The sequence below is a fragment of the Mus caroli genome, chromosome 16 (genome assembly GCF_900094665.2).
Source record: "Mus caroli chromosome 16, CAROLI_EIJ_v1.1, whole genome shotgun sequence".
NCBI lineage: Eukaryota > Metazoa > Chordata > Mammalia > Rodentia > Muridae > Mus > Mus caroli.
The window spans coordinates 90,655,898-90,680,655 of NC_034585.1; the positions used below are offsets into that span (position 1 = coordinate 90,655,898).

Here is a 24,758-nt window from a genome sequence, read left to right on the forward strand (position 1 = left end):
GAGGCAGGCAGATTTCTGAGTTCGAGGCCAGCCTGGTCTACAGAGTGAGTTCCAGGACAGCCAGGGATACACAGAGAAACCCTGTCTCAAAAAAACAAAAACAAACAAACAAACAAACAGAAAGATTAAAGAAATAAACATATATCCAAGTTTTTAAAACACCATATAATCACATTATATACTACTTCTCAGTTCCAGAAGTTAGGTTTGGTGTCACTAGGCTACAGGTTACCTGCAGAGATGTGATTGACCCCGTGTGTCCTTGCAGCACAGCAACTGGGGCGCAAGTCCTCAAGCACCACACCCTAATGATCTTATCACAGCTTCCTGCAGCAATCAACGTGTTCTCGTAGTTCACTGCCATGTCTGAAATCTCTGCAGAATGGCCTCGTAATGTAGACAACAAGCGGCCATTATGTGTTGACCAAATCTTTACCAAGCAATCATCTGAACCCTAAGAAAAAGCAATACCCCAATACAAACGTTAACACAGCATCCATTAACCTCAAATAGGGACCCCACTATTAGCCCATTCCCTTCCAGCCGAATACTGAAATACTACTATCATCAGAAGAGACTCCTTTTCAAGCAAAAAACTGTCAGTGGATCAGATTCTTCCAGAGTCTATTTTTACCAAATTCTCTTCCAAGAATGCAGTGGGTCCCGCCCTAAGCTCCTGTTCCCAGTACCAGCTTCAGGAACAAGTCAGCTCACCAAGCTACAAAATCAACAGTTTGACACATCTAGTGAGACTCCTGGGATCAGACTACACACAGCAGTGGGGAAAGCAGCCTCGTTTCAAATAAGCAAACAAGAGTCTCAAACTTGCAATCCCCAAATCAGACAGAACTCAGCATTTAACTGAGCTAAGTATGGTTTTGGTCCACTTAAAAAAAACTTTTCTTTTTCCTCCTAACAACACTGGAAATGTCACACACTACAGTTTTCAAATAAGTACTTGAACACAGAAAGGGTGTTTTATAGTGAATCTGTTTTCCTAAATCAGTGATTAATCTATGTAACCCTAAGTCATCACTAATGAGCTAAGAATTCTGTTTTGGGGTGGGGCTGGGGTGGGGGTTGGAGGAATTTATTGATATACTTAAGATTAATCTTGCTGTAACTTAACTCCTTCTAAGTCTCAAATAGGCAAGAAGAAAAAAGTTTAGTTATGTAATTTCTATTATTTGAAAACAGAGTATATATTCCAACAGAGCTGGAGAGACAGCTCTGCAGTTATTTTGACGCTGGGTAGATCCAGCAGCCCTCAAACTCGCTGTCACCCCCCCATCAACTATCCAAGATTCAATGTGGAGCCACCATTCTCAAAGCAGCCCAGACCTGACTATGTCCCTCAGTCACCTGAAATACTTATAGAAACTACAGACGTCAGGCCCCGCAGCAGATCTAACAGACTCCCCACACTCTCTCAGATGCACCTGAGATCCCTGAGGAAGGAGGTTATAGCACTCCAGGGGGAACCAAACTGAGGTTAAGAAGTTAACTCACTGTAAAGATTCTATGTCCTGTCCTATCAAATGCTACACAGTACACTGCAGACAGGTGTCCAAGAATCCTCCTGTGCATCTTTATATGCTGGTACATAGTTCCTGGGAACGCTGCGCTAAAAGTGGAACACCCTGTGAGCTGCCTTCCTCGGTGTATCTCCACTAGGAAATAAAAACAACAACACGGTTAAGGGGCCGACATGTACAAACTAAAAAGATCCCCAAACAGTTTCTGGAGCGTAAGCACATCTACTTGAGAAGCCGAAGGACTCTCTGTGCCAATTCTACTGTAGTGACAGAGCCACTACAGCCTTTTTCAGTTACTTTTCATTATCTTAGATCGACAAGGAACTGACAATTGGTATGTTATCACTATTGCAGTAGCGTTCTACCAGCCCTTCCACAGCACGTATAAGTCTTCGGGATAATTCAACAAACAGTTTTGGGTACCTCATAGGCCAACCTCACTCACCAAGACTCGGTGGGGGGCCATAATTGACGGGCATTTCAGGAGGTCTTCCTCTGTGAAGAGCAGCAAAGGCAGAGCCCTTCCACACTGTGTGCCTGCAGTCTTTAAAATGAATTTTAGATACACATAAAATCTTCAAAGTTAACCCAAAGAAAGATTTTATAGAATACTTACGTATATTTAATAAACTCTTTATTCAAGTTTTACCAACTAGTATACTAATTTACAACAGAAAAGCCTGGGAGGTTTATTATACTATTTCTGAGGGGACTTAAAACATCTCAGATACAGCAGGAACACAGCACAGCACTTTACAATCCACCAAGTGTTTCCACATACATCAGCTCATGGAGTCCTCACAACAACCCTGTGAGGTAGGTGTTTCTGCTGATTACAAATGAGGTAACTGAGGCTCACAGGTTCCAGGACCTTTAAAGAGATCCATGTAAATCATTGCTTATAGGGACTGTAATACCGAGTTAACTTTATTTTTCAATGCAAAATACCATACAACATTAAAAATGAGCAGTCTTAACACAACTGACCCAGTGTTCAAAAGTGGAGAATTTTAAGAAGATATTTTGATGTGTCTAAAAATCTTTGACTTGACTCATTCCTTTTGAAATCTGTTGGCTTGCCTTCAGCTCATTAGGAAGAATTGACCAGTTCAAGCTAAATAGTTTCCCACTTCAGGGTGAAGGCAACTCTTCAGAGAAGAGCATACACAGGGTGTGTGTGAGCCTTCTAAAGCTGCGTCCCCACTGGATCTAAAGGAACCACACTAAGGGAAGTACCTGCCCCACTGGAGGTCACAGGAGAACAGAGGCCAACACACAGACCTTGGGCTCCACTCCTGCTTCACAACTTTGAAACAAGCAAGGGAGAGGCATCGTGCTAAACCTCTACTGAGCGGAACTCAGGTGCCCCTAACTGACAGGCATGCCGTGTTTCCCATGAATAGAAGGAAGGCGTCCTCTGGCACTAGCACAAAACACGAGCAGAAACAGGGCCTCGCTGAAGTCTCTTCTGACAGTTCTCACACAGGCAGGCCTCATCACAGAACAACTCTGAGCTTTAGCTTGACACAGGAGAAAGGAGATGCACTACCCAAGCAACTGCAGACTACAGAATGATTACAAAGTAAGCAGGGACAGTTTCCTGATTAGAGCCAACGAGGCAAGGCTATCAGGCACTGAGAAACAACTAAGGCCGGCAGGCTGGTCTGGCAGGAAAGCAAGCAGGGTGCTCTTTCTCAGTCAGGCTTTGTACTACTGGAGCATCTAAGAGGTAGCGTCATGTCAGCAACAGCTCGTAACACAAAGAATCATGATGGGATTGAAGGATGCTAACATCAGAACCAACACACGTGCCCATTAGCAGTGTAGACACATGTATACATACATACAGCATATCACACATAGGTACTTAGTCTACGTCAGTTACATGAAGCTAACAGAAAAAGTATAGCAGTTCCAAACATTTCACTAGCACATAACTTAGCAAAAAAATAAAAAATAAAAAATAAAATTAAAAAAAAAATAAAAATAAAAGAAATCATGCAAGTTTACATTTTTGGTGCATGTTTTTCAAGCTGTTACTGTATTTTTAAAAAAAATCACTCCTTATTATGACAAAGGACTTTCAGAATCTAAATATCAAAAGAAATAATCTAGTATTTAAAGAGTTTATTAGACATATACAATTACATCCATTGAAGTTATGAGTGAGCTACAAAATGGAAAAAACTAAGAACTCACATTGATAAAACCTCAAGCACATCTTAAATTCAAGCTTTTCAGCTTAACATCTACGTCTTTATAAGTTTCTGAAATGGAGGACCCACTAAGCACATGATAAAATTCGGAGATCTACACTAATGGCAGAGAGGGTATAGTCCATGGCACTGCAAACCTTCCACGGTGCTTACACAGCTTCCCAATTGTAATGTAAGCTACTAATACAAAGCACAACACTTCTTCAAATTAAGGTACCTTTTGCTGTTCGTAGCAAAGACTGCCTTCCTGCACCAAGCAAAGAAGTGACTCTTGAGATACTGGGCGGAACCTCCTTATCCAGCATTGGACCGATGCGCTGGCATATCTGTAGTAGGTGGTCAGGAGCCACATGTTTATTGGACAAGACCTGGTTGGAGAGGTAAGTTTTAATAACACTGCATACAACAGTACTCAAACATTTTTTTTTTTTAAATTTAGGACAGCCAGTTAAAATGTGAAAATCACACTGAAAACTATAAAACATAGCAAGAAAAATTTAAAAACAACTTAAAAAGTAAACTGTCTAAAGTCTAACCAAAAGTTTAAAATTTTTCTTTACAGGAATTGACAATTTTTGGTGTCTCTCTCTTTTGTTGTTGTTGTTGTTTCCTCTGTATGGCCCTGGCTCTTCCAGCTTCTGCCTCCCAAGGACTGGGATTAAATATGAACACCTAGGGCATGATTTTATTCTAAAACTTAAATGCAAATGACATAGAAAAGGCACACCAATTTTGAAAAGAAGCAAACAACATTCCACTTCAAGACTTGTTGCAGAGGTGCAGTACCATAGCCAGACAGGGTTAGAAGACAGACAAAGCCATGGTAGGAACTGTACGCACACAGAAAGAGGCTGACAAAGAAGGTGGTGGGAGGCAGAGGCAGGCGGATTTCTGAGTTCTAGGCCAGCCTGGTCTACAGAGTGAGTTCCAGACAACCAGGGCTATACAGAGAAACCCTGTCTCAAAAAAAAATAACAACAAAAATAAATAAATAAATAAATAAATAAATAAATAAATAAATAGACTGACATGTTTCTAAAGTACTCATTTCTGACAAAGGTGCAAACTTGAGATAGTGCAGAAAATGTCTCCCAATAAATGGCACTGTAACAAAAACTTTTATGTATACTTTCTGTTGTAGTTACATCTGTGGGAATGCACAGGGGCCTGCTGAGTAGCAACACTATGTACAAAGGAAAATGTTAGACCTATCATAACAAAATGTATGTGGCAGATATAATCATCGTATACATTTCTGAACTCATCACTGAGTAAGTTACTGCTCTCCTGGACTTCAAACTTTCACACTGCTAAGAGAATGGAAACATGATAGACCAAGAGAAATACTGCAGAGTGCCCATTTGATTAGGACCTTCTATCTAGAGCAGAAGAGAAGGGCTCGGGCCAGGGTCGGCAGCAGTACAACACACTATCCAAATACAACCCCAGCACTCACCTCTAAGAATCCAATGGTGCAGACATAACCAAAAGGTGATCCAGGTGGCAATGGATGTGCTGACACAGGAAGAGCGAAGCACTGACTGAGCTGAGCCACCAGGAGCCACTGCTGCTAGCAAGTAGACTGGCCTGGCTAGCATTAAAAACTGGCCAGAAACAAAAACTAGTCCGACACTTGGAATCCTAGCACTTGAGAGGAAGAGGCCGAACGAAGCTCAGTCCCATACTCAGCTACATAGTAAGTTCAAGACCACCCTGAGCTATCAGACTCTATCTCAAAGAGCAGAGGCAAAACAAAACTGAGAAAAAGAACATGGAGAAACTTCAGATGAGTACATAAGATACTAGAGCTTTTGAAAAGAGTATGGCCACGGCCACTCCACTCCCAAGTATCTGATAGTATGTAAAACACACACCCATCAAAGCAGGCTCATTAATGTCCTCCATGTTTCAGGATATCTGTGTGTGACTGTCTTGCCTGCACTGGTGTGTTATGTGCATACCTCCGACCAAGACGGAGATTTCTCTACAACTGGAGTTAAGGATGATCTTGAGTTGTCAAGTGGGTACTGGGAACCAAACCCTCAGGCCTCCACAAAAGGATCAAGTGCTGTTAACCACTGAGTCACCCCTCTACGCCATACATGAATACAAAAGCTTCTTTTCAATTAAGGTAAAAACCAATTTCTAGTAACAAATGAGTAAGAAATTACACAATACCAATATAATATTTAACAATAAAAACAAATCTTAAGCCAACCACAGCAGCTTACACCTATAATCACACTCGGAAGGCAGAACTCATGTTCAAGATCAACTTGACCTACATATCCAGTTCCAGGTCAGCCAGGGTCACAACAGACTTTTTAAAAGACCAGGAAAGATGAGTCCACAACTCTGCACATGAGCAGTGCTAGTTCAACAGTGGTGCTCGGCCTTCCTAGTGCCGTGGCCCTTTCACAGTTCTTCATGCTACCATGAGCCCCAACCATAAAGTTATTTTGTTGCTACTTCATAACTTTCATTTTGCTCCTGTTATGAATCATCATGCAAATACCTGCTATGCAACCTCCAAAGGGGGCAAGACCTGCAGGTAGAAAACCCATGAATTAAGACTAAGACTCACTCAGAAGATCACTAAGAAAGAAAGAGGTGATCAAGGTGGTCAGAGAGGAATCTAGGGAAGTAGGGACATTATATACATTCATTAATATATCAGAGATCAAAAACCTGAAATAATATACTGATACGATAGAACAGACAGAACCAGCGGCAGTCGGGGAATATCAGAGAACACATGAAGGCACCAGTAGAACTCTTCACTGTTTTCACTGTGGTAACAACACTCTGCTCTTATCAAAGTCAACACCTAAATAGAATCATTAGGCAGAATGTTAACTATACTGCAATAAAGAACAAAACACAAAGAGAACTGTAACTTTAACTTATGGAGACACCCCCCATTAAATGACATGAATGCATCTCAAACAAAGCTGAATGATATATATCACATACATATATTGCAGGCCTTGAACTCAGAGATCTAACTACCTCTGGGCAGGTGCATCACCACACCCAGCTCATTTTTTTCTTTTTTTTAAAAAGAGTTTCACTTTGGGCCCTGGATGGCCTGGAATTTGTATGCTTTCCTAAGTCTCAGCCTTCAGGATGCAGGAGTTACAAGTGTGGATTACAGTAGTGGATTTGTGACTCTGAGTAGGAGGCTGCAGGCTGGTTTGCCTGTTTGGGGAGGTGCTGTTTTTTTGTTTTAATTAGATATTTTCTTTATTTACATTTCAAATGTTATCTCCTTTCCTAGTTTCCTCTTCGAAAATCTCCTATTCCCTTCCCCATCCCCCTGCTCCCCAACCCACCCACTCCTATTCCTGGTCCTGGCATTCCCCTATACTCGGACACAGAACCTTCACAGGACCTAGGGCCTCTCCTCCCATTGATGACCAACTAGGCCATTCTCTGCTACATATACAGCTAGAGCCACAAGTTCCACCATGTGTTTTCTTTGATTGGTGGTTTAGTTCCAAGGAGCTCTGAGGGTACTGGCTAGTTCATATGGATGTCCCTTCTATGGGGCTTCGGACCCCTTCAGCTCCCTGGGTACTTTCTCTAGCTCCTTCTTTGGGGACCTTGTGTTCCGTCCAATAGATGATTGTGAGCATCGACTTCTGTATTTGTCAGGCACAGGCAGAGGCCCTCAGGAGACAGCTATATCAGGCTCCTGTCATCAGGCTCTTATTGGCATCTGCCATAGTGTCTAGGTTTGGTAGTTGTTTATGGGATGGATCCCCAAGTGGGGCAGTCTCTGGATGGTCATTCCTTCAGTCTCTGCCCCGAACTTTCTCTCTGTAACTCCTTCCATGGGTATTTTGTTCCCCCTTCTAAGAAGGATTCTGAGCTTCTGGGCTAATATCCACTTATCAGTGAGTGTACATCATGTGTGTTCTTTTGCAATTGGGTTACCTCACTCAAGATGATATCCTTCAGACCCATCCATTTGTCTAAGAATTTCATAAATTCATTGTTTTTAATAGCTGAGTGGGGAGGTGCTGTTTACAGCTGAGGGTTTAATCCAGAGCATCACACATGAACAGGAAACAATCTACAACCAAGCTCCGTCATTAGCACCATGACTATTCAATGACACAAGTTTTGTTTTTGTTTTTGACACAGGGTTATGCTACGTATGGCCTCCTCCATTTGAGATCCTCATCCTTAGCTGTCTAAGATGGGATTGCAGGCACATATCTGCTTCTATGCACACACCCCTGATCTGACACATCCTTAAGAAGCTGGCTAACGCCAGGCAGTGGTGGCCCACGCCTTTGGTTCCAGCACTTGGGAGGCAGAGGCAGGCGGATTTCTGAGTTCGAAGCCAGCCTGGTCTACAGAGTGAGTTCCAGGACAGCCAGGACTATACAGAAAAACCCTGTCTTGAAAAACCAAAACACAAAACGAAACAAAACAAGAAACAAAAACCACGAGAATACATAAAATATAATGGATAATCTAGCTGGGTATAGTGGCACACACCTTTTAACCCCAGTACTCAGAGGCTGAGGCAGAAGATCTGAGAGTTCCAGCCTGGTCTACATAGCAAAACCTTATTTCAAAGCAAGTAAATCTAAATATAAAATTAATTTTTTAATATTTTGACCACAATGTCCCTGCTTTGACTAACTAAGTGAGATGGCTCACCAGTTAAAATCATTTGGGGGTCTTGCAGAGGACCCACGTTTGGTTCCAAGCACCCATATGCTGGTTCACAATCATCCTTGACTCCAGTGCCCTCTTCTGGCCTCTGTGGGCACACGTGGTGTACAGTTGTTAACACACATATACATAAATCTAAACATTTTTGTAATCTTTTTTTTTAAAGAATATAAAGCGGGCCAGCAAGATGCCTCAGTAGGTTAGGAGTACTCACCCCAACTCTCACACCTAAGTTCCATCCCTGGATCCTGTGTGGTGGTTAGGAGATGCATATACACAAATAAAAGTGTATACACACAAAAAATATATAGTATTTGCTGGAAAGTGGTGGCACACTTTTAATCCTAGCACTCAGGAAGCAGAGGCCCCCTGGTTTACAGAGTAAGTTGCAGGGCAGCTAGGACTACCCAGTGAAAATAAATAAAATAGTTAATTTACAGACATGCATACAGGTTAGATGTGGTGGCATGTGCATTTAATCCTAGCACTTGGAAGGCAGATCTCTAAGTTCAAGGCCAGACAGGTCAACATAATGAGTTCCAGGACAGGTAAAGCTACAAAGTAAGACCTTGTCTCCAAATAAGTAAGTATGTGCATACATACACTCATGTATGTAGAACCTTTTAGTAGAACTACACTAGAAAGGTTGCAAATGCCCAAATCCTAAAGTCTTTGGAAGGAAGTCTTGCTCTTAACTGCAAAGTCAGCAATTAAGGAAACAATACCCAGAAACAGTCAACTACAAACTACAAAGGCCCAGCCACCACACTTACAGCCCATGAGGAAACAGTATATTTTTACTGGGGTGAATTATCATCAGAGCATCTGTGTGTCCCCTTTTGTACAACAAAGCTCAGTGCAAACTGCAGTACCCAAACATAACCACACTATGTTCAACACAGTACAAGGCTGACGGACTGCTTAGAACCTGTTTGGAGAGCTGGAGTGGTGCAGGTCCAGAGCAGAACCATCTCCGCTGTCTCTGGCCCCTGACTAGCTGGACATCACCTGTGTGTTCTCCATGGTGTTAAGTAAAATCCTTTCTAGAATGCTCGAGCAGAGTCCACCTTTCTGTGTTTCTTGTGGCTTTTGGGATTTTGGTTTTTTTGTTTGTTTGGTTTGGCTTTTTGAGACATGGTTTCTGTGTAGCCCTGGCTGTCCTGGACCAGGCTGGTCTCCAACTCAGAGATTTGCCTGCCTGTTTCCCAAGTGCAGGGATTAGAGGTGTGCACTACTTCTAGCCAGACCCCACCATTCTAAAGGCTAACACTTGAAGGTGTGGCAAAGACTCTCCATTTCCCTGTAACCACCTGTTTCCACCCATGTATTTGAGAATTGCCTTTATGAATTATTCCACTGCCATAAAAATATCATGTAACACCGGGCGTAGTGGCACACGCCTTTAATCCCAGCACTCCGGAGGCAGAGGCAGGTGGATTTCTGAGTCAAGGCCAGCCTGGTCTATAGAGTGTTCCAGGACAGTCAGGGCTAGACAGAGAAACCCTGTCTCAGAAAAAAAAGAAAAAAGGAAAAAAAAAAAAACATATATATGTATATGTGTGTGTGTGTGTGTGTGTGTGTGTGTATCATGTAACTGTGGCCACATCTGGAAACATGGTACTTAGGATAACCTAAATCTTAGTTCCCAGGCTGCAACATGGAAAAAAAACAGAAAACGAATCCTATTCATATGGCCCATGGTTAAGATCCAGTACAGTGAGCCAGGGCTGTGGCTCAGTGGGAGAGCACTAGGCCCAGGGGGTGGGCAGAAACAAACTCATATTCAACTGCTACAGAACCTCATCATTTGGGGCTGAAGAGATAACCCAAATGTTAAGGGCATGTCTTGCTGCTCTTGCAGAGGACTGGGATTCAATTTGTGGAAACCACATACTCCAGTTCCAGAAAATTTCACAACCTTTTCTGACATCCAGGGGTTAACAGAAACATACGTGACACACAGACACACAGAACATTTTCAGACAAAGCACTCATAAACATGAAAATAGATCTTTTTAGTGGCTTTTTTTAAAAGTGTCATCTAAATGAGGGTCATTTTCTAATTTTAAAATATTAGGTCTATTCAACAGTAAGACTTAAATCCTAACGTATCTTTTGCTTAAGAACTCAAGAAATTAGAAAGAAAACACATATTCACAACAGGACAAAAAAAAAATCATACAGAGAAACAAAGGGACCTTTCTCCTGAAGACACAGACCTCAGTGAGCAGGTGAGCCTGAGGGAAGGGGCACAGCCCAGGCCAAGTCTGGGTAACTCAGGACTGCCACACCCATCTCAGCACCAGGCACTAGACCGGGTTTTAGTCACCCAATCAGGCACCCTTCCTTGATTGAGATAATTCATTCATAAACATTTGTTTTCTTAAGACCCTACAAATGTAAATTAATTAAAATGATGCCATTTTTAGCAGCAACCTTACAAATCCAGAGGACTTTAATCTCAGCATTCAGGAGACAAAGCTGACAGATCCCTATGTTCCGGGACAGCCAGAGCTGTACTGACTGCATGTGCACATCTTTTGAAAAAAAGACTTATTCATATTTTATGTACATTGATGTTTTGCTTGCATGTATGTCTGTTTGAAGGTATCAGATCCCCTGGAACTGAAATTATAGACAGTTATGAGCTGCCACATGGGTGTTGAGAATTTAACCCAGACCCCCTGAAAGAGCAGCTAGTACTTCAATATTCTAAGTCATCTCTCCAACCCCTACATGCACATCTTAAAGCAGCTTCTTTTAGAGTAAGTTATTATTAGACCTGTTACACAGAACAAAGCTGGCCTAGCAAAGTGGCCTATACCTAAAATGCCAACACGCAAGGGCGACAAATCAAAGTTTCAAGGCTAGTCTGGTCTGTATCTAAAGCTCCAGATGAGTCAGGACTACACAACACAACGCTGTGTTGTAGGAAGGGAAGAAGGTAAGACAGGAAAACACAAGGATGGTGAATAAAGGAAAGAAAGGCAACGCAGAGACAGGGACAGAGATAAACTAATTTGCCAAAGAATAAAAAAAGCTGGAAAGATGGCTCATCAGTTAAGAGCATATGATACTCTTGAAAAAGACCAGAGTTTGATTCCCAGCACCCACACTGTACTGGACCATAACTGCCAGTAACTCCAGCTCTAGACAGTATCTCTGGCCTCAAAGGGGACCGGAACTCGTGGGCACATATACACATGTGCGCATAGTTAAAACAGAACAGTATTTCAAACTTTTGTTTATGTGTACGGGTGTTCTACCTGAATATATTCTATGCAACACGTGTCAGGTGCCCTTGAAGGCCAAAAGACAGCATGGGATCCCCAAGACTGGAGCTATAAAGACACTTGTGAATTGCTCTGTAGGTGCTGGGAATGGAACCCAGGTCCTATTTAAAAAGCAGCGAATTCTCTTCACCACTGAACCATCACCCAAAGATCCATTTTCTTAAAAAGAATTACTAGACAGATAGAAGATTTCTAATCTAAGGTCTAAGAAAACCTGCAATGAGCTCATCATGGCAATACACTTTTAATCTCAGAACTGGCAAGCCAGCCAGAACTGCCTTGTGGGATCAGTCATGTAAGGAATGCAGACATTCAAAACTGTCACGATAATCAATCTCCTAATGGCAGTACGCTCTAAGGATGAACGGCTTCCTCATACTGGTTAAGAAAGTAAGACACTACCTTATATAAAAATGTTGTTCAAGGCCTGTGAGACTATTCAACAAGAAAGTAGCTGAAAACACACATGGAAGAAGACTGACTCCAACAAACTGTCTCTGACCGGCACTTGCACTGTGGCATATACAAACCCATACACATACACAAAAAAAAGTAAGTCAACACTCAATCTAATCTGCAGCAGAGGGAGACAGACAGACCCCCTCCTAAGCCCCCCCCACCCCCACCCCCCCACCCCCCCCCCCACCCCCGCTTTGACTGGTTCCAAGACACTCTACATAGCTCAGACTGGCCAACCAATTCCCATTGCCAACAGACTCCGTTCCTTTTCTCAATGAGACCCACATCTTTACAAACTTAGCCATTCTGAAGTCTCAAGTTCAGTTCAAGAGCTCTAGTCCCTCTCTCTTACTTCTTACAGATCATGAAAATTCTGATTAAATTCTATGACTGCCCAGGCCTGTTAATAAAGAGCTAAACACTGACAGAAATCTAGTCTCAGTTCCTTATAGGAAAGAGCACTCTTGATCCTAAGCACAAGTCAGATAAGCAGCAGCACAGGCACAAATGTAAACCACTGGGCAGCACTGTAAAGCTGCACTAGAACCAATGGGGATGGCTTTCTATTTCTAGTGCCCACATGCGCCATAACAGATTCCAATTTGGCTGACTTGGTGCCCGAGGTGGACATCCAGAATGTATAAATTCCACCAAATGATTCTTCAAAGGATTAGAACCACCAAGGAAAAGGAACATGAGAAATACTGTGATAAAGGCAGATGACTAATCTCTCAGTCTCTTCAGCAGAATAACAGTACAGAAAATAACTATTTAAAGGTTTTAAAATTGGAGGGGGAGGGGGCTACAGTCAGCTAATTTAAAAAAAATAATAATAAGTTTTAAGATTATACTCAAACCAAGCACTGTGCTACAGTCGTTAACCCAACACTCTTTGAGGTGGAGGCAACAAGATCAAGAACAGAGGTCATTCATCAGCTACATATTTCAAGGCCAGATAGCCTGGGCTACATGAGACCTAGCCTTAAGCCACTCAACCTGCAAAAATGTTATGAAGGCATTTGGAGAACCAGATGAAAAACATCCAACCAAAAAAAAAAAATTAATCCCAGCACTCGGGAGGCAGAGGCAGGCAGTTCTTCTGAGTTCTAGGCCAGCCTGGTCTACAAAGTGAGCTCCAGCACAGCCAATGCTACACAGAGAAACCCTGTCTCGAAAAAGAAAAAAAACAAGAAAAAAAAAATCCACACAGAAATCTGTGATACACGCACTCAGGAAGTTTCATTTTGGCTGTGCTAAAAGCTGAAACTGGGATGTACCCCTTGAAGAGAAATGGTCTTTTTATCGAGGCATGGTGGCATACCCCTGTAACCTCATCATATCAGGGCAGAAGTAGGAATTCAAGGCTAGCCTGAGCTAGGTGAAATGTCTCAACATAAACAACAGTAAGAACTTAAGATATACATAAATGTGTAGGATCTTCTTCAAAATACTCCAGGTAGGACTGGCAAGAGGGCTCAGTGAGTAAAGATGACTACTGTGAAGCCATAACACCCCGAATACAATCCCTGAGACCCAATGGTGGAACACCACCCCTTAAATTGCCCTCACCCACTCAAATACCTTCCCCACACACACCAAATGTAACTTACACAATATAAATTACAGGGGGGGGAAGAGATGGCTCAACAAGTCAAAGCACCAGGACCCACCCTGGAAGAAGAACCAGCTCTAAACTGTCCTCTGACCACCACATGCCTGCCAGGACGCTCCAGGACTACCACACACACAACTCCAGCAGTTACAAGAAATACCATATGGAGGGTGCTTAAAAAGGATCTCAATGGGGTCAGAGGACACCGGCTCACAGGAGACGCAATGGGTGAGAACCAACACAACTTCTGACTAACCACTGGGTAATAGCTAACTGGTGCCTGGGTTGGCAGGCCATTCACTTGTGGGAAGATTTCGCTGATGGGAATTGGAATTCAATGCCTCAAACAAAAACGGAAACACAGCAAATGGTAAACTGCAAATCTATGAGTGTGTGGGTAACAATTCCCACTTTGTGTATGCTTCAAATAGAACTCATCTAAATACTAAAGAAAGTGAGAGCATCTGAAGTCTAGAAGCTACTCGTACATCCTTTAATCCCAGCACTCGGGAGGCAGAGGCAGGTGGATCTATGTTGACTCTGAGGCCAGCCTGGTCTAGAAAGCAAGTTCTAGAACAGACAGGGCTACAAAGAGAAACACTGAAGGAAAAAAAAAAAAAAAAAAAGGGGGGGGGGGATCAGGGGGAAAAAAAAAAAAAAAAAAAAACCCAAACTACTCAGAGGAAACCCTGTCAAAAAAAACCAAAAAAGACAAAAGAAAAGGGCATTGCATGCCTGTACATGTGTGCCATGGCTTGAGGGTGGATGGCAGAGGCCCACTTGTGGAAATAGGATCTCTCCCTCCTCCACTCGGGGACCCCAAGAGTAAAATCACATCGTTAGGGGTAACAGAAAGTAGTTTTATAGATAAGTCATCTTACCCACCTGAACATTTGCTTCTTAAAAATAACTCTCAAAAGTCAAATTAAACAACAAACCAGCAACCCCGTTTTACTCAGCAACTGCACCTGTCACAGCCAACACCTAGCTGTGGAAAGGACAGTGGTAGAGGCTCTAGACCAGTGGTCCTCAGCCTTCCTAAGGCCGCGGCCCTGCAGCCCTGCACAATTCATGTTGGGGTGATCCCCAACCAGTTATTCTCGTTGCTACTTAACTGTAATTTTACTACTGTTAAGAACTGCAATGTCGATATCTGATATGCAACCCCCCAAAGGGTGGGTCCGTGGGTTGAGAATGGCTGCTTTAGCACTCCTGCCCTGTGCTGCTGAGCCCTCTAGTTACCCAGTTAACTCCTTAGCCCTGGAAATCAAGGTGTGGAGAATGAACTGCCCACGTGCATGACTGACTGGCTGACTTTTTGTTCACTACAGGTCTTGGACACATGGTGAAGCCAGTGAGCTCTCCTGTAATCCCCACCCAGCAGAGGATGAGTGAAGCAGGACTACAAGTCCAAGCCAAACGGGGCTGTGCAGCCAAACATCAACAGCACACACTCATCTCAACCTTCTGTAACCAATATGCTCAGTGTGAGTCTTTTATCTTAAAATTGTCAAAAGATATTCTCCTGCAACATTTGTGCTCCGTTAACGATAAACAAACACCCAAAGCCTCTGTTACCTGGATAAAACTCAACTATACACAAGAACCTCTAAGCAAGCGTAGGGAAAATAAGGCAAAGGAGAATAAATGTAACCCGCACATTACCACTCCTCGGAAATGTTAAGACAGGCACACAGAACTTTAGTCCGAGCTCTCAGAAGCAGGAAATGAATTCAAGGCCAGCCTGGCCTACCCGAGTTCAAGGCAAGCCAGAGGTACGTAATGACACCCTGTCTCAAAAAATAAACACACCGACTGACGGATGTCAACTTAAAACCTGAACCGCTACATACAGCAAGATCAAGTGTAAGCCAACTTTCTAAAGCCAGTCAACATACAGTGCACGGGTCGGGGAAGCAGAGGTGCCGCACTGACATATTCACCACGGAGAACTCTGTGCGATCCTACAGAGAAAGGGAGTACAGTACAGAAGTGGGCCATTTCTCCACCTTTGGAGACACTAAGGACTCTCTCTCTATTCCTGGGGAACAAGTGGTCTGAAGGTCTGGGCGGGGCAGAAAAGGGAGAGACCAATGAGAGCTCGAGTTACAAATCGGGAAGAGAGAGCGATGAGAGCGCCCCTCTCAGTGGCTGGCGGCCGCACCTGGAGCCCCAGCCCGGCCGCGAGCCAGGGGCGCCCCCGCCTGCGCCCGGCGCCGCCCCCAAAACCGTTTTCTGCCAAATCCGGCCCCCCACCCCAACACCGCGAGCCCTCGGGGATCGGGCCCGTCGTCCCGGGACGCCGGACCACCATGGACCACCCCCCGGGCGCGGCCCCGCGGCGCCCGCAGGGGAGCAGAGACCCGGCTGGGGGGGCGCGGGCGCGCGGAGGACGCGGGAGCTGCTCACCAATTCCTCGTAGCTCCTGTTGTGCTCGTTGCCCTCCCAGTCCAACCTCTTCGGCAACAGCTGGAATGAGACACGAAAGGCGTCCGGGTGACCACCGCGGCCGGGAGGCCGGGCGGGACCGGGACGCGGGGACGGGGACGGGGACGCGGGGGCGGCGGACCGACCTGGTACTGCTCCAGCTCCTGCACCAGCACCTGCGGCAGAGAAGACGCGCGGTCAGACCCCGTCAGCTGCCCCGCTCGCCCCCGGTTCGTTCGCCCCCGGTTCGCTCGCCCAGCCGGCACTCACCTGCGCCGCTCGGCGACACGGGCCAGCGGAGAGGTAGCGGGCGATGAGGAAGTACAGCTCTGCGGGGAGAAGACAGGGACGGTCAGCGGCGGCTGCGCGGCACCGGGCAGGGGACGCGCGGCCGTGTCTTACCCGACTCGATGAGAGGCACCGGACGTCGGGCCGGCGAAGGCTCCGCCATGGCGAGGCGCCGGGCGGGAGCGAGCGGACGAGCGAGCGAGTGGAGCGCGTAGGCCGCGCCGAGGCCTGACCGGGCCGGCGTACCCCCAGCTCCTCAGGCGCGCGCCGCCGCCGCCATGCCGTGCGCGCCGCGCACCGACGCGTCCGCGGCAGGAAGTCGCGCGGGACCGAGGGGCGGGGAGCGAAGTAGTCCCCCCGCGGGGAGCCGGCGGCGTGGCACGACGCGGATGTGGCTCCTTGGCCGGGAGGCGGGCCTCGCCTCGGCGTCCTGTGCGTCGGGGGCGTGAAGCGCAAAAGGGGGCGGCGAGCCAGCTGGGGCTGCGTCCGCGGGGCGGGGCGGGACGGGGCAGGAGGTGGGGGGCTGGGGCGCGCGTGGCCGGATTCCTGCGCGCGGTGAGGCGGCCGCCGGCCTTTGTGCGGCGGCGGCGGCGGTGGNGGCGGGGCGGCAAACTCGTGCGGAGGGGGGCGGGGCAGGGCAGGGCGGAGCCTAGGAGGACGGTCACCTGGGCTCGGCCTGAAGACCCCGAGGCTGGGGAGGAGCTCTGCAGGAGGATGGCTGAACCCAGAGCGGAGCCGCGGAGGCTGCGTCACCACCTGCCCCGCAGCCCTCCCGCCACCCCGTGCCCTGCGCCCCGCGGAGGGTTAAAGATGCCCGGTACGGGTGACGGAATCTTTAAGTCCGCGATGACTTGGCGGGGACTCAGAGGGGCTGTGGGAAACGGGCTGCGGCCACAAGTGTCAGTCGTTTTGTTGGAGTGGTGGAAGAGTTCCAGAAAAATCCCCCTAATTACCGCACTAGGCTCCTGACCCAACCGGATCTGTTTCACCACGTCCAGTGTGCGCTGACAAGCTCTGACGTAGAGTGCCGAACAGAACTAAACATGGCCATTGTTAGATTTATTGGGCAGCAGAGAGGCAGAAAAAGAGGCCTGACCTCAAACGACCTCGGCTGTTTATTCCCAAACACCAAAGGACAGTCGTCTTCCAACGGGAAAAAGCGCCTGTCGCGGGCTAGGGTGCGGCAAGGGAGTTGTTTTGTGTCTATAAAGAGTCTAGGGTGGTTCGGCTGTCTCTATCCTTAGGCTTAGGACGCAGTGCTGGGGTGGCTCCGCATTCTTAACCCCTGCGATGGGCTGACCGAGCAAGGTCATTTGTAGGAGTCCTGTCTTGTGACCAAGGCGTTGTACCAGCTAGTCATTCTAGTGCCTGCGTGCGGAGGCAGAACGAGGTGTCCCAGTCGTGCCCGGGCAGTGAACCTTAGACTGGCTCCAACTATCAGGTGTATGATCTTAGGCAAATCACTTAACCTCTGTGTCTCAATTGGCCTTATCTGTAAATTGTAGCCAACAGTGCTGCTCCTTCCAGAGCTCAAGGATTTTTTGAACTAATACGCATTTCCAGCCTCTGAGCTGACTTTAATTACATGGAAAGTACATATGAATACATAGATGACCCACCTATTCAGAGTAATCCTAACTCAGCAAACACCAAGTGGTATGATAAAAAGAAACCGTAAACTCCACCGTTCCCATGGAAACAGTTTAGTGTCCTTTAAGGGAAAGGTGAACTATAGTGATAAGATTTAGGGCACTGGGATAAAAACCAACTTGCCTGAGGGAAAGGTATGGAACTTTCACTCCTCTGGGAATGTCATGCAACTGAAGGAGAACTCCTTCATTTACTCAGGGGGCTTGCCTGAGTTTGATCCAGAGCAGCACAGAAACAAAGCACCCACTAATCCCAGCACAGGCAGAGGCCAGAGGTTCAGAAGTTCACGGACATGGATATCCACACGGCTTGAAGAGAGCCCAAGGTACGTGAGACCCTTTAAAACAGGTTTAGCTCGAGTACTGGTGGACGGAACCAGAGCGTCTCCAGCTGAAAGTGGGAAAACTGGAAAGTTCCAGTCAAGGAGAGGTTGCAAGTTGAGACCAAGATACAGAAAAATATTACTTAGTAAACCTGAGAGAGTAAATCAAAGAGGACCCACTGGAACTGTAGCCATAAGGATGAAGAGATTGACTTGGTGCAGCACCAAGGGAACCTACTGTCAGTAGGCACACAAGCCATAGTCAAAGTGATAAAGATAGGGCCTAGAGAGATGGCCCAGAGGTTAAGAGCACTGGCTGTTCTTCCAGAGAACCTGAGTTCAAGTCCCAGCAACCACACAATGGCTCACAACCCTCTATCGCTCCAATTCAAGGGACCCGATACCCTCTGCTGACCTGCAGGTGATGCACATACGTACAAACTGGCAAAGCAGACATTCACATAAACTGAAAAGTTAAATCGTTAAGATCCATAACTAGAACAGTTTATTTGACATTCTGATGCGAGTATTCCCTTGTGCCATACCCGGTCCTCTGGAAGATGAAGTGTTATTGACCACTAAAACGTCCCCCCCAGTTCCTTTAAACGTTTATATAGACCAAGGACTTGTGTATTACATTTCCTAACACTATCATAAAGTAAAATGTAGTTTTATAAGAATCTTTACCCCAAATGCTAGTCATTGTCTGGAATTAAAGTCCTAATCCTGGGCAGGTAGCATGGTAGCCCTTATATGAGATCAGAGAAGAGGACATGAGACATGTGACTCAGTGGCACAGCGCCTAGTGGCACAAGACCTTGGAGTGCCAGCATTGGCTGAGAAAGGAAAGAAGGAAAAAACAGCCCCAGCAGGAGCACAGCTTACACAGCAGCATAAAGACAGCTTTCAGTAGTTGGTTTCCCCCCGCCCCTTACTCCTGGGTCCTAGAAATTGAACCCAGACCGTTAGGCTAAGTGGCAGCAAAGCAACTTCCTTTTTGGGGGAGGAGTAGGGGTTTTTTTGTTTGGTTGGTTGGTTTTGGAGGGGTTTTTTTTTGTTTGTTTTGTTTTGTTTTGTTTTGTTGGTTTCTTCAAGACAGGGTTTCTCTGTATAGCCCTGGCTGTCCTGGAACTCACTTTGTAGTCCAGGCCATCCTGGACTCAGAAATCTGCCTGCCTCTGTCTCCCAAGTGTTGGGATTAAAGGCGTGCACCACCACGCCTGGCTTGCAACTTCATCTTCTGAGCCCCCACTCACAAACAACATGCACACACAGTTTTATAGCAAGGTGGACTGTCATCCCACTGAACTCAGTCCAGAGGCCCTGAGGATGCAGAACATACCACCAGGAAGCAGCAGCAAAGGGGACGCACTACCCCAGTAGTGGCTGCCTGCCAGAACTCTCCAAGCAAAACTAAAATTGTGTGTGTTTGTAACACAAGTGAGCACAAGCCATACTGGAATTACCCCAAAGTGATTGCACAAAGAACTGAATTATCAAAAAAAAAAAAAAAAAAAAAAAAAAAAAAAAAAAAAAAAAAGCAAGATTAGAAAAGTCTCACCAGCAATTAACAATTAACATGGAGAGACTGCTGTCACCATCTCCATCCTGTCACATGTCTCAGAACCCGTTCCTTTCCTAAGTGAATACACAGGGGCCCCAACAGCTGCATCATTGGCAGTTATGCCCCCAACCTCACAGAGAGAGCACCCAAAGAAGGCAAGACAGCTGGGGAACTACCCCAGCCCAGCCAGGGCGAGCAGTCAGCCCAATCAGCTGCAAGCGGGGAAGCAGTCCCAGGTGAGCTAGCACCACCCTCGCTGGAGTCGAGCGCTTCCCTTTACCACGCAGGGAGACAGGTCTGAAGAACAGGTTGCATATAATTGCTCAGCCAATACACAAAGATTAAAAAAATTGAAAGGCCAAGGGATAAATGCAAGCATGTTGTCAGTTAGCCCATATTTTAAGAATGAGGTTGAGGCCTAAGGAGTTAAAGAATTTCCCTAAGGGGTCAGTGAGAGGATTAAGTGGGTAACAGTGACTGCTACCAAGCCTGACAACCGAAGTTGAATTCTCAGAACCCACATGAAGGAGGAAAGAGAAAGCTAGTTCCTGAAAGCTGTCCTCTGACCTGCACTCTATATACACACAGACCAACACGCACACATGGCCTACACTCTATACACAAACTGGCACACAATCTGCACTCTATATATACACAGACAAACTCGCATACATGACCTGCACTCTATATATACACAAACTCCCACACATGACCTGCACTCTATATATACACAGACAAACACACAATCTGCACTTTATATATACACAGACAAACACGCACACATGACCTGCACTCTATATATACACAGACAAACACGCACACATGGCCTGCACTCTATATATACACAGACAAACTCGCACACATGACCTGCACTCTATATATACACAGACCAACACGCACACTGTTTTTTGTTTTTTAATTTCCCTAGGACAATAGAGAGAAATCAGTAGTTAATGCTTGCTGTGCAATCATGAGACCCCTCTGGATCCCAGGACCTACAGGGCAAGCTAGACATCATAGCTTCAAAGGACCTAGGGGGATAACTGGGGCTTGCAGGCTTCCAGAATAGCCAAAAATAAAAGGAGGGGGGCTAGGTAGAGACCCTACCTTAAAGGAATAGTCAGGGCAAGAAAGGGAGACATCAAACCATCAGACACCTTGCACAGAGCCATGTGCACAATTCCCCTAGCTAGACTTGCCGAAGTGGACTGGGAAAACCCACGAGGCCTCAGCTCTGCACAGAGAACTACAGGCAACTCAGGATTGTTGAGCATGGGAGAAATAGTCTTCTCCAGGGAAGAGCACACCAGGCAGGTGTCCAATACCAAATTCTCAGCCACAAATGTATGCATCAAGTAGCAGTATACAGACTGAGCAGATTATATTTACATATGTATATGTGTAATTATATATGTATGTATATGCATGTAACAACAGTGAACAAGGAGGCCATGAATTTGAAAAAGAGCAAGGAGTAGTATATGGGGCATGGGGGTTGGAGGAAGGAAAGGGAAAGAAGAAATAATGCAACTATATACGCTCAAAAATAAAAATGCGGGTGGGAAGCCGGGAGCTACATCACTCAGTTGGAATGCCTAAACATGCAGAGACCCCAGGTTGGATCACCTGCATCTCACAAAACTACGTATGGCAGTGCATGCCTATGACCCCAGCACCCAAGAGGAGGACACAGAAGATCAGAAATTCAAGAGCATGCTTCACTACGTAGTGTGGGATAATTTCAAAAACAAAACAAAGAAGCCACCTCAGTGGAGGCAAATCAGTCCGACCACAGCAACCGCACAAGAGAGAGTGTTGAGAAAATGAAGGCTCAGGAAGCACACGCCCAGCTGGTGTGAACTCAACCCTTAAACTCCACCCCCAGAGGCGAGGAAACAGTAGGCTAGGGGCTGGATGTCCTGCTAATCGTTATAATCAAAAGTCCCAAACCAGGGAACTTGGTTCAGTCGCTGCCATCCCCGATTATGTACATAAGGCCTGAAATTCAGTTTCCAGGACTAGTATAACCCAGGTATGGTCACACACACCTAGAGGAAGGAGGGTCAGAAGTTCAAGGTCATGCTCAGCAGGTAAAAGTGTTTAGCATGCGAGCCCCACGACCTGAGTCCAAGCTCCGAATCCAGACTCCTCCTCAGTAGAAGAGAATCAACTCCTAAAAGTGCCCTCTGCCATTTGTATATTCACAATGGCATTAGCACACCCACGTGTGTGCAGACTAGCGGTAATTTTTTTTTTAACGTATGTGTGAGTGCACACCAGAAGAGGGCATCAGATCCCATTACAGATGGTTGTGAGCCACCGCGTGGTTACTAGAAATTTAACTCAGGACCTCTAGAAGAGCATCCAGTGCTCTTAACCACTGAGCCATCTCTCTAACCCCATAATTTAATTTTTAAGCAAGAGTTTCAGGCTAGCCTGGGCTCCCTCACAGGATTGCCTCAAACCAGAGAGAAGTCAATTTTTGAAATACTGAAAAACAAGATAGGGAAGTCTGTAGAAATTCAATGTCTAATAACAGGTTAATGGAAAACAGTTTTAATACAGGGTGTCACTCCTTAGCTCTGACTGATCTCTGCTCTTTGTAGACCAAATTTGGCCCTGAACTCAGAAAAATCTCACCTCTTCCCTTTTTTTTGATTTTGTTTGTTTGTTTGTTTGTTTGTTTTTTCAAGACAGGGTTTCTCTGTATCACACTGGCTTCTCAGTATCGCCCTGGCTGTCCTGGAACTCACTCTATAGACCAGGCTGGCCTCGAACTCAGAAATCCACCTGCCTCTGCCAAGTGCTGGGATCAAAGGCGTGCGCCACCACGCCCGGCTCAGAGTCTCAGTTATATAGCCCTGGATCTCAGTGTAGTTCAGGCTGGCTTTAAACTCACAAAGCTCAGTCTCCTTAGAGCAAAGAAATGCACACCACAACCTTCTCGGTCCTATTAGGTCCTCAGCTGCTCAGAGGCCTTGCAGCTACCCCAGAGGCCCCTTATCCACCCACCGGCGATGGTATCATCTTTCCCTTCAAGGCCAGCCCAGCCAGCTGTCCCTTCAGGCTACTCATCCCTGCCTCCCTCAGCAAATTGTTTCCACATTTAATCTCACCCTCAGACTCCAGCCTCTCCCTAGTCACTGACTTCTGTCCCCCATGTGTTCCCACTTGCAGGCATTGGCCCACATCTATCCCCAAGCTTTTGAAATATTCCTCCCAGCATCAAAACGCAGTGTGGTAGGACCAAGACCTTGGAATGGAGGAGCTGGTTCCAGAATGGGTCTGTGTTTGGATGTCAGAGCAGAATAACTTCTCTGTGGGCTTGACTGCCTTTTGGTGGTGCTAGAGATCAAACCCAGAGCCTCCAAGACCCACTCTCCCGTCCGCTCGCCAAGCTGCCACCTCATCTGTCGAGAGGCTGATTTCGACTAGCTGTTCAGTGCTGTCTTACAGAACCCTTGTGTGTGACTTTCAGTCAGTTCCCTCCTTCCAGCACATGGGCCCCAGGGATCCGACTCAAGTCAAGCTTGGCAGCAAATGTCTTGACCAGTTGAGCAACCTCGCCATCCCCGTCAAATGATCTTCAAATGAGGGTAGCAACTAAAACAATGATTTAATGATTTTTTTTATATATATCCTGGGCACTGCTGAGCCATCCATACATGGGTATAATTTAGTACTCATGACACAGCTAGCTAGGCTGTGTACACAGAGAGAAAATACCTGTATGGACATTACACAATGCCCAGCTCATTCAGGAAGCAGGATCGAGAGCTTGAGGCCCTCTAAGGTTATATAGCAAGACCTTGCCTCAAAGCAAACACGCATGGGGGGCTGATGAGAAGGATGGACAGTAGAAGTACTTACTACTAATCCTGAGGACCCACCCACGTGGGGGGAAGTGGGAACTGAGCCCCGAAAGCTGTCCTCTGACCTCCTCGATACACACACCACGGCAAGCACATGCATGCACACACACACACACGTTTTCAAACAAAATGTAACAACATACTTTCAATACAATACTCATAATTCTCAGCCTCAGAATTTAGCCCAGTCGCTAGAGTGCTTGTCTAGCATGCACAGTCCCTGGGTCCGTCTCCAGCACCCCAGAAAATTGGGCACAGTAGAAAACGTAATCTCGGCAGTTGATAGGCAAGAGGATCAGAAGCTCGGAATCACCTTCAGCTACACAAAGAGTTAGAGGCCAGCCTGGGCTTCATGAAACCCGGTCCCAAGAATATAGGAGAAAAACAAAACAAAACCCAAACCTGTTCTCTCCGCTCTGTTCACTTTCGTCCCTCAGTCCTCAGAGTCTCCCCGACTCTGAACCCCTTCCAGGCACCGTCCATTTCCTGAAGAAAAGCTGAACATGTTTCCTGTCTGTACAGGTCTTATTTCCCTCAACTTCAAAAACCAAACTCGGGCTGGTGAGATGGCTCAGTGGGTAAGAGCACCCGACTGCTCTTCCGAAGGTCTGGAGTTCAAATCCCAGCAACCACATGGTGGCTCACAACCATCCATAACAAGATCTGACTCTCTCTTCTGGAGCGTCTGAAGACAGCTCCAGTGTACTTACATATAATAAATAAATAAATCTTTAAAAAAAAAAACAAAAACTCACTGGCTTAAGCCCTGTTGGTTTCCACACACAATACACTTGGGAAAGCTGCCAGTATGTGGTGGCTAGGTCAGTCTTGCCC

General features: G+C 46.1%; 1 protein-coding gene and 1 long non-coding RNA gene across 2 annotated transcripts in view; one reads left to right on the forward strand and one right to left on the reverse strand.

Annotated features, from left to right (window-relative positions):
• Brwd1 (bromodomain and WD repeat domain containing 1) overlaps positions 1–16,777 on the reverse strand; it is a 90,491-nt gene extending 73,714 nt beyond the window's left edge. Inside the window, exons 1-8 of the mRNA XM_021185517.2 lie at positions 16,631–16,777; positions 16,499–16,557; positions 16,375–16,404; positions 16,211–16,270; positions 3,969–4,119; positions 1,981–2,079; positions 1,510–1,670; positions 233–454 (exon numbers count right to left, since the gene is read on the reverse strand). Of these exons, the coding sequence (XP_021041176.1) occupies positions 233–454; positions 1,510–1,670; positions 1,981–2,079; positions 3,969–4,119; positions 16,211–16,270; positions 16,375–16,404; positions 16,499–16,557; positions 16,631–16,679 (831 nt within the window). The 5' untranslated portion in view covers positions 16,680–16,777. The remainder of the gene's footprint in view (positions 1–232; positions 455–1,509; positions 1,671–1,980; positions 2,080–3,968; positions 4,120–16,210; positions 16,271–16,374; positions 16,405–16,498; positions 16,558–16,630) is intronic.
• Positions 16,778–17,137: 360 nt separating this feature from the next.
• On the forward strand, positions 17,138–24,511 carry LOC115029550. The gene is made up of 3 exons (XR_003835111.1): positions 17,138–17,333; positions 18,365–18,491; positions 23,230–24,511. It is a non-coding gene; the product is annotated as an uncharacterized LOC115029550 (long non-coding RNA).
• The last annotated feature ends 247 nt before the right edge of the window (positions 24,512–24,758 follow it).